General features: G+C 46.1%; 1 protein-coding gene across 2 annotated transcripts in view; it reads right to left on the bottom strand.

Annotated features, from left to right (window-relative positions):
* Window positions 1-14,684, bottom strand: part of pot1 (protection of telomeres 1 homolog) — a 32,631-nt gene continuing 17,947 nt past the window's right edge. For both annotated transcript variants that reach the window (XM_079743521.1, XM_079743520.1), the window contains 10 exons: window positions 8,550-8,728; window positions 8,051-8,127; window positions 7,367-7,393; window positions 6,826-6,982; window positions 3,571-3,776; window positions 3,101-3,236; window positions 2,087-2,169; window positions 1,594-1,688; window positions 1,229-1,334; window positions 1-248 (listed from right to left, as the gene is read on the bottom strand). In XM_079743521.1, coding sequence (XP_079599647.1) covers window positions 133-248; window positions 1,229-1,334; window positions 1,594-1,688; window positions 2,087-2,169; window positions 3,101-3,236; window positions 3,571-3,776; window positions 6,826-6,982; window positions 7,367-7,393; window positions 8,051-8,127; window positions 8,550-8,728 — 1,182 coding nt within the window. In that variant the 3' untranslated portion in view covers window positions 1-132. The remainder of the gene's footprint in view (window positions 249-1,228; window positions 1,335-1,593; window positions 1,689-2,086; window positions 2,170-3,100; window positions 3,237-3,570; window positions 3,777-6,825; window positions 6,983-7,366; window positions 7,394-8,050; window positions 8,128-8,549; window positions 8,729-14,684) is intronic.

Raw genomic sequence — 14,684 nt, 5'->3', positions numbered from 1 at the left:
GTTTACATGATATGATCTATTATTCGATCAATCATTTATTTTTACAAAACATCCAATTCAATTATTTTTATCACCTGCTGATGGTTCATATCCATCAAACCCAGAGTTAACGGCCCAGTGTTTAGGGCCTTCTCAGGGCGTGGTCGCGGTGGTGCTGGTCTGACACACCTGGTAGCAGACACGGTTAAGTCCGCCGTCTTCCTTCACTGTGTATGTGGAGAGACAGAGGTCCAGCCAGGGGTGCTTAGCTGTGAAGAGACGATAACAGGTGTTGTAGTAAACCATTTAAGATGTATGTAATATATACATATTGTTTGATACATGTTCAGGGCTCAAGGTTAACATTTTCTAAAGGTAGCATTAACTTCTTATTGTCATGTCCTTTCTCATGTACCATCCATCTGTGTATATCTATTTGAAAAGATTAACTCACATGAAATAAGTTTTAGCAATATCTTTATTGCATGGTTCCAGGGTGCGATTTATTGGGGAGCTGACCTCCACTGAAATGGGACTGAAAATGCTCATTTGGAAAAATCGGGGAGAGTGTTTGCTTAAATAGGATTATTGACACACTTCTGTACTTCACCGTATCAAGTTAAAAAATATATTTGGTCATTTGGGTCAAATATCGGGGCCCTGGTAACTTGGGTTTAATTCAAAGAAAAAAATGATCTTCCTGCATAACTGTATATGAACTAAAAACTGCCCAGTAATAAAAGCAGTAAAGTCTATCTGCGTTATTAATGTGTTCCGCTTCTGGGGACGAGGTAACTATGAATTGATTGTCTGTTTATTTTCTGCCTGTGGGAATACTTGGTATGCTAGTCTATCGGCCTTGTGCTTAACCATCTTAAAATTCATCGGGTGACGTCAATTCACAATATGTTCCACTGGAACTACTTGCACCACCATATCCAAATTAATAATATTGTCATTTACATTAATCTTTTCCTGGCACCAATGTGACCAAGATGCCAGGAAAAAAAGCCGTTGCACCCGCATTTTTGCCACTCTTGAGCCGTGAGGTCATTCAATTCCAGGTAGGGCTTTAGGGCTGTTGCTCAAGGATGCTCTTGGCATCCTGTCTATAACAGGTAGATAGAGGGAAATCAGGCTCCAACCCTAGGACCGGGCATCAACACCTGAACCACTAGCCCATTCTGCCTTACTTCAATTGACGGCAACCAATCACTCAACCAATCAAGATTATCAAACTCAAACTCACCTATACTACCTCCTGGTGGGCACAGGAAGTCCATCGTTTTACTGATCTTATTCTGGGCCCCCTGATTGGCTGCCACCTCCTCCAATGACACTTGAAAGAAGGTTTCCTGACATATAAAAAAGACACGTTACTGGGATCACCTCACCATTGCTGTCCTATACAATATTAGTCAATATTCAGAGGAAAAGTCTTTATCTATATCTGATACTACAATACAGGGCTCCTATTAAAACGCCACAATTTTAGGGTTTAACGGCATGTTATTGCTTTTGTTCGAATGCAGTGTCTGGTTGTGTCTAGTATTTATAACATGCAGTGTGTCCCCAGAGTGTCTGGATGTAGAAGTTATGGTAGTTATAACATACTGCGTCTCTCCAGAGGAGGACTTCTAGAGTGTCTCGTCCTTGCTGGAGCTCCAGTTTCAATACCAGGCAATACTGAAGCAGCTTAACGCCTACAGCTGGGGGAGAGAGACAGAGGCAATACAGAGAGAGAGAGACAGAGAGACAGTACAGAAAACGGATTGAGGCGTATGATATATATGCACTAGAAAAACCTCTGGATATAGTTGTAACTGTACACAGGAGCAAACAAAGGAAAAGCCAGCATTTATTCAGTTTTCCAGTGTATTTGATTGTACAATTTTGCATGCCAACGCTCTGTGACTTTATAATATTAAACCTTTCAATGAAGATAAGTACTTTACTTTAAAACAATGTCGGCAATTTAATAGAAACCAATGAACTGAGCATAAAGAAATGTTCTGCTTTGTTCTGAGTTGCTAATAAAAACCAAACCCGTTTTCTCTAGGAACACCGTTGGGACACTGAATGTTCTCGTCTCGGGCTTCAGACTTACCTTCTGCTATCATTTCCTCATTGATCTCCTCTGATCCATCAACCTTCAGCTCCTTCACAGAAACCTGGGAACACTGCTTACATCTAGAATACACACAAACCTCGAGTTACCCTACTGTTGTTACTAGGTTCTCTCATTAGCATGAATGAGAGGGTTCACTTTTGAATGCACTCTTAGTATTCCCCAGAAGAATTTTTTTCGCTATGCCAGCCATGTCTTGTGAACTTGCCAGTGATGGCAAGTGATGACGTCTTGCCAGTGATGCCAATGTCAGATACCTCCCACTTATAAGTACCCTGAACAATGTCAGAATCGTCATTCAAAACAGGAGATACTCCTTGAAGATATATCATATATCCCCATCTTCCATGGTGTGGAGAGAGTTCAGTGACGCCATTTATCTTGACGGGTAGATATTCGGACGTCCTAGCAGGCTCCGTACTAATGAGGGGGAGAAAAACAAGAGTGCGGTGGCCAGTTGCATTCCGTCTCTGTATACTTGTATGGTGGGCCAGGTTTAGTAGGAGACAGGCTAACTACTCCTGGCTAACAATTAGCGTGGGGGTTATTTAAAGCTTTCATTCTGAGGAGGCATGGAGGCCAAGTAATATAACCAGCTAAAATAACAGACTAGCAGATATCTCTCTTGATGTGCACTCTTTGGAGTCTAAGAGGGGGCAGGTGCATAAAGTGAAGAGTCTTAGGCTCCAAGCTGTGAACAGTAAGCTAACTAAACTGGCCAGTCGAGGGAATGCACAGGTAAGAAGCATGAAGAGGGGATTGAATGATTACCCCAACGCTTTCCAGGGTACTTATTGGTGGGTGGTACCGGAGTGGTGTCAAAGATCACCACCCAGTCCCCGCCGGCATAGTGAAATGAACGCTTCTGAGGAATAAGCTAAAGGGGCATCCAGTGGTGAGATATCGAAACCAATGCAATAATAGCGAACTATCTTCATTATACATCTGAAATATACCTATATACATCCAGCTCAAAGTTGTCGTGGCACTGACCCGTAATATCGCTTATTTCCTTGGAACAGGAAGGGGGCGGAGAGGTCCATTAAAGACGCACTTCCTCCTGACGGCATCAGCGGAAGTATGTACTGGTAGGCAGCGGCCAGCTGACACACGTCCTCCAGAGTGGCTCCTACAGCGCAGCAGCGTATAATACAATGAGAACATAATGGTCATCACAACTATTACTTCCATAGCTATTATTACAACCCTCTCCTCTGGTGTGTATCACTGGCCTTACAGCCACAACCCTCTCCTCTGGTGTGTATCACTGGCCTTACAGCCACAACCCTCTCCTCTGGTGTGTATCACTGGCCTTACAGCCACAACCCTCTCCTCTGGTATGTATCACTGGCCTTACAGCCACAACCCTCTCCTCTGGTGTGTATCACTGGCCTTATGACATAACCCTACCCTCCAAGTCAAAGTCAGACAGGAATAACCAATCAGGAGTGACAGAGTTGTACCGGTCACGTAGATAAGGTCCTTGCTCTTTCTCTGGCCGAACAGCTCCTTGGACAGGTGGATAGAGAGGGTTCGCCCGATGGCTTTTGGCCCATCTCCAGGTAGGAGGAGGGACTCTGAGAGGAGCCATGGCTCGGCGATGCGGCCTGGGGCCTTCGAGGCCTCCAGGAAAGTTTCTGACAGGAAGTCATCATCAGGGATCTCGTGTCTGAGACGGAAGAGATTACATTAGAGCACGATGGGGCTAGAAGGTATGGCTTTAGAGGCTGCGCTGGAGGTAGCGTTAGAGGTAGGATTAGAGGCAAGTTATTAAGTAGTGTGTGAATGTGTTAATTCCTCTTCTGTATTCATCCCCCTCGCTGCCAGAGCCCTGTCTCTGACCCCCACTGTTGGTTTACATAAAATATGTGTCAACTAAATCCTGCTTTTTTCCCCATTTCAGCTAAACATTTGTGCCCAATCTTCCACTGTTCTTGAAAAGTGGATCAAACAGTTAAGATGTTTTCACCTTCGTTCCCATCCCTGTTCCCTGTTCCCATGCCCCTACTCGTCAGACCTCTGTCTCGCACTGTGATTGAGGAGTTGACAAGGAAGCATTTTGGAGGTCGGAATAAGCATTAAATGGCCTTCTTTTATTTATCAGTAAAACAACCGACCCCCCACAGACCAACTGGTCTGGAGGCCAATCTCACCGAGGTATAACACCCTGCCAATTGTTGAACCTAGACAGGGTGTAGGCGGTATATGATTGGCCTCTTTTGTATAATAGTGACCCAATAGCAAATAGTGGGTTGCCCCTTTTTCTATGTTTTACTAGATAATAAGATAATAATAATAATAACTGGGAGGTAACTGAAAGCCCCACCCTGTGTTTTGTGATGAATAAAAAACATGACTGGACAGTGACACATAATGGGAGATAGGGAAGCACGGGGTATGAGTGTGACAACCAGAGGATCCACCATGTACCAGGACGGCGTTGGTGTGGGGTTTCATGAAAGAGCACGCAAATAAAGGACTGAATATTGGGACTCTATGGTCCATTTGGGACAAAGGATTTAGTAACTCCAGCCTTGTTCGAACTACTTACTTCTTCATTTGGTAAGCCAGCCAGGACTAAACAAGAGGTCTACAACAAGGAATCAACTTCTTCACTAGGTTTAGAGACGAAAGTAGGGGTAAGATGAGAGGTTAGGGGAGGAGTGAGAGGCAGGGCTAAGGTAAGAGGAGTAAGAGGCAGGGCTAAGGTAAGAGGAGGAGTAAGAGGCAGGGCTAGGGTTAGGAGAGGAGTGAGAGGCAGGGCTAGGGTTAGTTAGAGGAGTGAGAGGCAGGGCTAGGGTTAGTTAGAGGAGTGAGAGGCAGGGCTAGGGTTAGTTAGAGGAGTGAGAGGCAGGGCTAGGGTTAGGAGAGGAGTGAGAGGCAGGGCTAGGGTTAGTTAGAGGAGTGAGAGGCAGGGCTAGGGTTAGGAGAGGAGTGAGAGGCAGGGCTAGGGTTAGTTAGAGGAGTGAGAGGCAGGGCTAGGGTTAGGAGAGGAGTGAGAGGCAGGGCTAGGGTTAGGAGAGGAGTGAGAGGCAGGGCTAGGGTTAGGAGAGGAGTGAGAGGCAGGGCTAGGGTTAGGAGAGGAGTGAGAGGCAGGGCTAGGGTTAGAAGAGGAGTGAGAGGCTGGGCTAGGGTTAGGAGAGGAGTGAGAGGCAGGGCTAGGGTTAGTTAGAGGATTGAGAGGCAGGGCTTGGGTTAGTTAGAGGAGTGAGAGGCAGGGCTAGGGTTAGTTAGAGGAGTGAGAGGCAGGGCTTGGGTTAGTTAGAGGAGTGAGAGGCAGGGCTAGGGTTAGGAGAGGAGTGAGAGGCAGGGCTAGGGTTAGGAGAGGAGTGAGAGGCAGGGCTAGGGTTAGGAGAGGAGTGAGAGGCAGGGCTAGGGTTAGTTAGAGGAGTGAGAGGCAGGGCTAGGGTTAGGAGAAGAGTGAGAGGCAGGGCTAGGGTTAGGAGAGGAGTGAGAGGCAGGGCTAGGGTTAGGAGAGGAGTGAGAGGCAGGGCTAGGGTTAGGAGAGGAGTGAAAGGCAGGGCTAGGGTTAGAAGCGGAGTGAGAGGCAGGGCTAGGGTTAGGAGAGGAGTGAGAGGCAGGGCTAGGGTTAGTTAGAGGAGTGAGAGGCAGGGCTAGGGTTAGTTAGAGGAGTGAGAGGCAGGGCTAGGGTTAGGAGAGGAGTGAGAGGCAGGGCTAGGGTTAGGAGAGGAGTGAGAGGCAGGGCTAGGGTTAGGAGAGGAGTGAGAGGCAGGGCTAGGGTTAGTTAGAGGAGTGAGAGGCAGGGCTAGGGTTAGGAGAAGAGTGAGAGGCAGGGCTAGGGTTAGGAGAGGAGTGAGAGGCAGGGCTAGGGTTAGGAGAGGAGTGAGAGGCAGGGCTAGGGTTAGGAGAGGAGTGAGAGGCAGGGCTAGGGTTAGGAGAGGAGTGAGAGGCAGGGCTAGGGTTAGAAGAGGAGTGAGAGGCAGGGCTAGGGTTAGGAGAGGAGTGAGAGGCAGGGCTAGGGTTAGTTAGAGGAGTGAGAGGCAGGGCTAGGGTTAGTTAGAGGAGTGAGAGGCAGGGCAAGGGTTAGTTAGAGGCAGGGCTAGGGTTAGGAGAGGAGTGAGAGGCAGGGCTAGGGTTAGGAGAGGAGTGAGAGGTAGGATCCGACACCAGGCTAGGGTTTGTTAGATATTAAGTTAGAGGCAGGGCTAAGCTTAGATGCAGACTTTGAGATGTACAGTAATTAGAGGCAGGGCTATGGTAAATGGCGGAGTAAGAGGTAGGATTAGAGGCAGGGCAAGACATAATGGGTGGAGTGGGCTGGTTAAGCTTAGCCTGGTCCTACCAGACTCTCGTACTTCCTTTCATTTGCACAGAGAGTCTGGACCCACTCAATTGAACATTAACTCACTTGAAGGCGGGTGTCTGTTGAAGTTTAAAACTATTGGATCTGCCCAGTGCCACTCTAGATCTGCCATAACCAATCGCTAACGTGTGGCCGGGAATCACGTTGCGCGCAGGCTGTAAAGAAACCAAACACTGTGCGTGAAGTTGTCCGTCAACGAGAGCTGACTTTAACGTCATTGTTCTCAGCCACTCCCTTTGTTCGCTGATTGGACGCAGAAAATGTGGACGGAGAGAACCCACTAACATACCGCAGACCCAGACGTAGTGCTGAAGGGAAATTCAAGTTGAGCGGAAGTACTTAGGCGGAAGGAGCCAGGCTAGGTTAAGCTGGTACAGTGGCAGAAATTGCCTACATGACTCTGCACTTGGGGCAGTGAAGTTTGAGGGCCTGGTAGAGGGGCTGTGGCTGGTAGGACTTGAGCTGGGCGCTAACATGGAACAGTTGGCCTGGGACGGACTGTTTGACCTCCGCCAGGGTCGCCTGCTGCAGGGCATGGTCACACCTCCTCTCTGGAGGACAAAACACACACACACACACGTACACAAACACACACTTATATTTTTAAGACGCTTTAAGCAATAAGCAGCAGGTAGGCGTTAAGCATCTTGCTCTAGGATGAAGACTTTGGTGTCGAACAGAGTACCTTTAGGCTGGGGTTCGAACACCCTAGCCACTACAACTTTTGACTTTAAAGGTGAAGGATGGGAGTCATAGTGATAAAAATACAATCAGTTTTTATCTTATTTGTTGTAATGCACACATTCCTGAATGCTTCATCGATACGACATCATCATCATCAACACTGCAACTTGAATCTCGGGGAAAGACACTCTGGTGACGAGAACCAACGAGTGTATTCGATGTGATTGATTCAGGACTTTATTATTATTTACCTGTTGCGCACCGTCCTCTGGCATCATCTAGGAAGAAAACAGACAGAATGGTTAAAGCAAAGACATAAAGATCAGTGGGGAGTGTAAATGATGCGGCCATCCCTCGCAACATTAAAGACCTACATTACACAATCATTTGGTTTTATCTTGCATCAACTCCCTTTACTTTTTGAGTGCTCATCACTTTTTTATTTTAAATAGTTGGCTTAGAGCCCTCCACCCATAGCTCCATAAACCCAGGAATGTACTCATTGTGAATTCAGTTTGGTTTGTCGAGAAAAGGAAAAATATCCAATTACGGAACAGTTAAGAAGCTTTAACCCAAGAAAATATGAATTCGAACTAGCTTAGCACTTTAGCATTAAATACCTACTTGGCTTTGATCCATGCATGCATCATGAGGCTCCGGTCATGTTTGGTACATGAGGATGAGGTTATGTGTGTTACATGTTGCTGATGGAACAGGTATGCAACATTAGGTCATATATGTTTGCCCAGAAGGGTCTCTAGAGGATGTCCCCAGTATCTACTTGTATGTGGTATGTCACAGGTATCGGTTATATAACAGGTAAATGGTATGTAACAGGTATGTGGTATGTTACAGGTATCTTGTATGTCACAGGTATGGGTTAAGTTACAGGTATGATGTATGTAACATGTATGCAGTATTTAAAGGTGTGTTACCCAGGGTTTCTGGAGGTGTTCCCCAGATCTCCCTGAGGACTGACTCGTTAAAGTCCTCTGGGAAGGACTCCACCACTCTGCAGTTACGGAGGGAACAGGGAAGATGAAGCGCTCACAATTCATTCAGGAGTCTCAGGTGAATGATACGCCTGAGGGCCATCAAATTAAATTATTTGTTTATTTAATGAATTATATCTGTTGAAAAGGAAGACGCTAGCCTCGGGAGACCATCCCAATCTTGCATGTTCACATCCTGTTTTTTTGGGGAGATCATTAGCCTTGATCATATTGAAAGCGTTTTTAAAAATGACACAAATACTCGTGAGAAGAGGTTTCAGTTCATGATGAACAAGGAGCACCTCTGTCTGCCCAACGATAAAACAACGGCGGCGCCTGTTTTTATCCCCAAAATTAGTTTGAACAAGACTGATAGGTGGAAGGATGGTCTCATGAGGCAATAACGGTGCGTCCATCTAAATTAAAAGTATTCAGCCTGTACCTTCTGAGCTCCTGGATGGCGGGGCAGTCATCGGGCAGAACTCGGACCCCCCGGCCATACGAGGTGCCCCCGTGCAGGTGGAAGGCCAGCTGGTTCTGCCCCGACCCCCCACTGCTACACGGAACACTGCTGGCTCCTGTGGTCGCATGCAGGTTATAGATCCGCAGGTAGTTCCCTGGCTACACACACACACACACACACACACACAGTTATATTTTGTGTATTTTTATATTTTGTCTAAATCCTTATTATTATTATATGGATTTAGATTGACTGATTTGCGACAGCAGAACATTGAACCAGCAGGTGGTGCTGTGGTACCACCAGCTGCTGCGCTGGTGATCCTCTAAACTGGATGATGCATTTGAGTGGGTCACGACTTCCCCAAATCCTAAACTGGTTTGAGTGAATGAGGGGGTGTGTGAGAGAGAGAGAAAAGGGAAAGAGAGAGAGCAATAGTGAGAAACATAATTGGAGACAGCAGACAGTAGAAAAAGAGAACTCATGTTCAGGGAGGGATGAATAGAGGGAGAATAGACTGCAGTAGAGATAGATAGAATGTGTGTCTGTGCATGTGGTGAATATGTAAGGTGTGAAGGGGAGGTGGGTTGTTGCACAATATGAGATTTACCACATAAAGCTACTATTGGTCGCCTTTGTATAAGCTAGTGAATACAAGTTTATCGCTAGGCTTTGTGCATTACAACAGAATTACAAGTCTACAATAGTGTGACTTCAGCCAATTTGTAAACACTTGGCTCCAGGCAGGAGACCAGAACATGGGTCCAGGCAGGAGACCAGAACATGGGTCCAGGCAGGAGACCAGAACATGGCTCCAGGCAGGAGACCAGAACATGGCTCCAGGGAGGAGACCAGAACATGGCTCCAGGCAGGAGACCAGAACATGGCTCCAGGCCAGAGACCAGAACATGGCTCCAGGGAGGAGACTAGAACATGGCTCCAGGGAGGAGACTAGAACATGGCTCCAGGGAGGAGACCAGAACATGGCTCCAGGCAGGAGACCAGAACATGGCTCCAGGGAGGAGACTAGAACATGGCTCCAGGCAGGAGACCAGAACATGGCTCCAGGCAGGAGACCAGAACATGTTCCCAGGCCAGAGACCAATCATGGGTCGAGTCTAGAAAGAATGTAGACTACTGCTCCTTCTGGCAGGGCCCCTGGGGGCCTACGGAGGAGCTTGTCATGGCAGAGCAAAGGGGCCCTTTTTCAGAGACATGACGTGTGTTTAAGTCACGGTCGTTCCGTGCAAAGTAGACTTACCAGGGAATTCCAACATGTGACCTCAAACTGTGATTCCATACCACAGGGTGCGAAACACGTGAGGCGTCATGTAGACGTAGGAAACCACGCCGCTGGACAGAAGCTGGCTGGAGAACTTGCCCATGTTACTCTAGTTTTTATTATCAGCTGATGCAGTATGTGTTCAGCAACACATCAGTGTGACTTACTGTATGTGTGGCAGTAATTTCACTGATAGACCCTGCACTGTGTACGTGGGAGTAGGGAGCAAATAGTGTATTTGTAGTAGGGATAGGGGGGGGGAATGGATAGTCCACTATTTAAGGAGTAGGGAGCACTGTGAGTGGTGAGCACTGAAGTGTCTAAGAGGTGGACAGCGCTGTAGTGTGTATGACACACTGTAGGAAGCAGTGAGCACTGCAGTGTCAAGGAATGAGGGAGCATTGTAGTGTCTAGGGAACACTGTAGTAAGTATTGAGCGCCGTAGTTTGTAGGGAACACTGTAGTAAGTAGTGAGCGCCGTAGTTTGTAGGGAACACTGTAGTAAGTAGTGAGCGCCGTAGTTTGTAGGGAACACTGTAGTAAATAGTGAGCGCTGTAGTTTGTAGGGAACACTATAGTAAGTAGTGAGAGCTGTAGTTTGTAGGGAACACTGTAGTAAGTAGTGAGCGCTGTAGTTTGTAGGGAACACTGTAGGAAGAAGTGGGGCTGAAGTATGTAGGGAACACTGAAGTGTGTAGGGAACACTGTAGGAAGTAGTGAGCGCTGCAGTGTGTAGGGAACATTGTAGGAAGTAGTGAGCGCTGCAGTGTGTAGGGAACACTGTAGGAAGTAGTTAGCGCTGCAGTGTGTAGGGAACACTGTTGTGCAGGAGTAAATGCTGTGTGTGGGGAGTAAGACCACAGGAAAGATATTTGGCTCCATCTTCACCATTTAGAGGCAGCTCCTGGTTAACTCTGGGAACATTTTAGAGCACCCCCAAATAGGGAGATGGGGTGATGGTGATGGTAATGGGGGTGGTGGTATATAAATAGTGAACAGTAGGTAAATGTGGGTAGGTTTGGGTACCGTTTACATTTGAACCGATACCAGTAGATAGAATTTACTAAGTAATAATAATACTTAGGTTTAGGACATACAAAGAAATTCTAAGACAACGTCAACCAAGACAGGGAAAATGCCCAGTCACCTCATAGCAACTTATCCAACTAGAACATTAATAACCTGAAGATGTCCATGAAGTTGCCTATGCCGCAGTTTTGTCATCCATGGAGGTTTTAACTGGCACCTGCTGCAGGCGTGCTTACAATAGCTGTGGGGCTATCTCAGACATGGTCAACTCCTGAACTTTGAGATATCTTTATTGTTTGACCAGGTGTCAGGTTATATGTGTTTTCATGGTCAGCATGCATTTTGCACTGCAGCAATAGTCTACATCCAGTTTTGAGGAGTGGACCGTCACCCCCACACACATACACAAAACAGCTGGCCGTAGGAGAGAGAGAAAGAGAGAGAGCGTTAGCTGGGGCATTAGTCACACAGTGGGGGGCTTTGTCCTGCAGAAACCCCATTGCTGAGGAACAGGGTGAACAGAACCAATATGAAGCTTAAAGAAGCCATCCATCCTGCCCAAACTAACCGTTTACTGAATTACAGCAAGACTCTCACCCACACGCCGCACTGTACATGTGTTGTACTGCGGAAGATATTGGCTCCGGGGCCACACATCATCTGGGATTTGCCCAGGGTAAGTGACAGGGAAGATTGATACAATACACACACACACACACACAGTCGCACAAACTCATACACACACACAAACACGTTGGTTACCTCAGGCTTAGCCCCAATGTTCAGATAGAGAACGTGTCCCTTTCATTCTTCCACTCTGTTGTGATCCTTTATCTCTTGTTTTTTTCTCCATGAAATAAAGACGAGAGGCATGGATGACCAACCGCAGCAGTCCCGATAAGATGGTGCTGGTCTGACACCAGTTCAAACAGCACTATTGCTACACTTGTTTGAACTTTGTGCCGGTCTCATTCCTGAAGCACACCTCAGATCATATAAAGAACAGATCTACAGCTGGATATCAGGAGTGTGGTGCTTCATAAATGTGGGACCAGAGAAAGGCAAAATAAATGGTAGAAAAAACAAGTAATTCCCACTATTATCTGTTGCTTCCTGGGCTTCTAGTCCCAGTAGAATGAACAGTGTGGCCCTTGTGGTTAATTTCAACTTGTTTGGGCCCGTTATTCTGGCTCAGTTATCATGAAACAGCAAGAAATACTGAGCAAAAGAAACTTTAGAAAGAAAGAAGGAAAATAGCAGAGAGCTAGTGAGAAAGCACAAGCAAAGAGTATGATCCAGTGCGAGGGCCAGAGATATAGCTGAAAAGACAAGGGAGGAAGAAAGAGTGCAAGGGAAATAGAGAGAAAGGAGGAAGAGAGAGTAAAATAAAGAAAACGCAGGCGACAAAGCTGTATTAGGACCAACCCATCTCTATACTGCTGAATGTGAACGTCATAAGGCGCTGACTGCCCAGTGTTCTCCTTGCTCCTCTCTTCACAGGACTCTGAGTCCAGCTGCTCTGAACTCATCCCTGACTGCTACAGAAGTGAGGGCACAGAGAGAGGATACACGAATAAAAAGCTCTGGGTGCAACAATAGGTGTTTCTTCACTGGAGTACACCATCTACTGCCCTCCACAAACCAATTAATGACCATGAATAATTAAAATTAAGGAAATCAAGGTTGCCAACATTACGTTTTTGTATCAAAAGGAGGCCAAACTTTTCTGCCAAATCACTGTCGCAGTAGCCAAAGACAATCTAAAACTAAATACAATAAAGCGGTTTTAGTACAAGGGCTTCCTGAACCAGATGACCCAGTGCAGATTGCATATCAGCGCATATTCGGTTCACAGCGTGCCAGAGGCTTGTTTCATCTCAAAAGGTGGAGCTGGGCATGACAGAGCTGGAGCCAGAAGGACCCGGGCTCCTGGAGTGTGTGCAGATTCTGCAGAAGCACAAAGATGGGATGAAGATAGATGAAGAGCATTTTACCGGACTCAGCCAAGACGGGGCTCAGTATTACGGTCTGTTCTAAATCATCCTGTCAAATGACAGTGGAATGGAAGGGGAGGGGGCTGTATATTGTATGCCACACTGCAGGGGACTGCTTTACAACGTCATCACGTTTTTATAATATCATCAAGTTTTAACAATACATCAGTCAATGCCAATATATCGTTCCCTCAACTTTTTCCATCCCAGATTTATGTTTCGAAACCACAGAATGAACATTTGTGGTTATTAGTGTCATTCATCAACATCAGAGTGATGCTGGGAAAAATACAAAATAATATAAATTGTATATCTTTATAGAAATATCATGACCACTGCTTGCAGCCTGTGCAACTTTGTTTAATGGAGAGCAGAACAAAATGTCCACGAGAGTGGACAACTTGGCCAGAGACAATAGACTGCAGTGCTTTCGGGCTTTAAATAGGCCATGATGTCCCCTTCTGGTGGGCCGTGATGCCCCTTCTGGTTCCGGCCGGCCATGATGTTAAGTCTGGTGAGCCTAGCCCAGCACCAGCGGCTAGCAACAGGAAGAATCCGTGGGGGCAGAGAGATGAGCCAGTCTGTTGTCCTGCCCGTTGACCTTTACATCAACAGGCTAAAGTGTGGCTCTGCATTTGAGAAGCAACCCTTGGAGCTCTTTTGAATGTCATTAATACTAATTAATCCTATTGTTTGCCAGAAGAGCATCTGTGGTATCAATGCCTTGCATTTTAATGATGATTATAAAAGTACCTGCTCAGTGCGTTTAGATCTCTGTTGAAAGTAGCATGACTCTACTCAACAGATTGTTAGGATGGGTTAAGGTGATGAGCTTGTGATTAAGCCTCACTTCTCTTGTGCCTTTTTTTAATTATTTTTAACACCCCTTAAAATGACCTGTTTTTGCAGTGACCAATTGGCATTTCTTACTGGAAAATCATGATTTCTGTAAGTTCTATATATAAAATGCCTACCATATCAGGGTATATTAAAGGAGCACTAGCCAATATTTCTGTAAAATAATTCAATCAAAATAATCTAACTACCGTATCTGAGGCTGCCAAAAAAACACCAAACAGGTAGCTGGTAGCTACCAATCAGGAAAATTATAACTTATAACTACGCTGTGTGTACACCGTTGGACATTGAATGGTTGGAGGGGCATGGGCCGAAGGGACGTTCTTGAGTCTTCCGTCTTTCCAAATTCTTGTAGGCCAACTGTAAAGAAACTGTATACTAACTGGATACCAACTGAATATGTACTGTCCAGTAAGAGACCAGGTGCTGAGTGCCGCCAGCGGGTGCTAGTAGGAGGCACTGAGGTGCTCTTAGAGAAGTCTGTGTTTGGTCGAACAAACAGACAACTGTCAGACAGAGAGCTAAGAAACACCTAGAGCCTGGGGCTGAACAGCAAAACATTGGGAATATGATAAAGTTGTGAAAGGAAAGAGAAGGCCAAGTGAAAAAAACAAGACATTACGGGCTAAGCGAGGTCATGTAGTTATGGGGAAAAGGGCCATACATACATACATACATACATACATACATTATTAAGTTAAGGAAACACCAGGATCATTAGGTTGAGGTTTAATAACCGATTGTTATTTTCTGTCTTATTAGCTTATTAGCTGTAAAGCACCAGAGATGAGACCTCTCGTTATTGCTGATTTTTGTATTGTTTTTATTCCACAACATTTTCTGCATGTCCTCGTGGATAACTTTTTACCACCATGTCCGCAATCATGCAGATTGGTTCCGAATGTCCTAATCTCTAAAAAAGGGAGCAAGTCTCTAGAGCCACCAGTGGCT

This window comes from Pollachius pollachius (assembly GCF_949987615.1).
Source record: "Pollachius pollachius genome assembly, chromosome: 9".
Lineage (NCBI taxonomy): Eukaryota > Metazoa > Chordata > Actinopteri > Gadiformes > Gadidae > Pollachius > Pollachius pollachius.
Note: the sequence above shows the minus strand (reverse complement) of the source record. Positions and strands in the feature narration are given on the sequence as shown.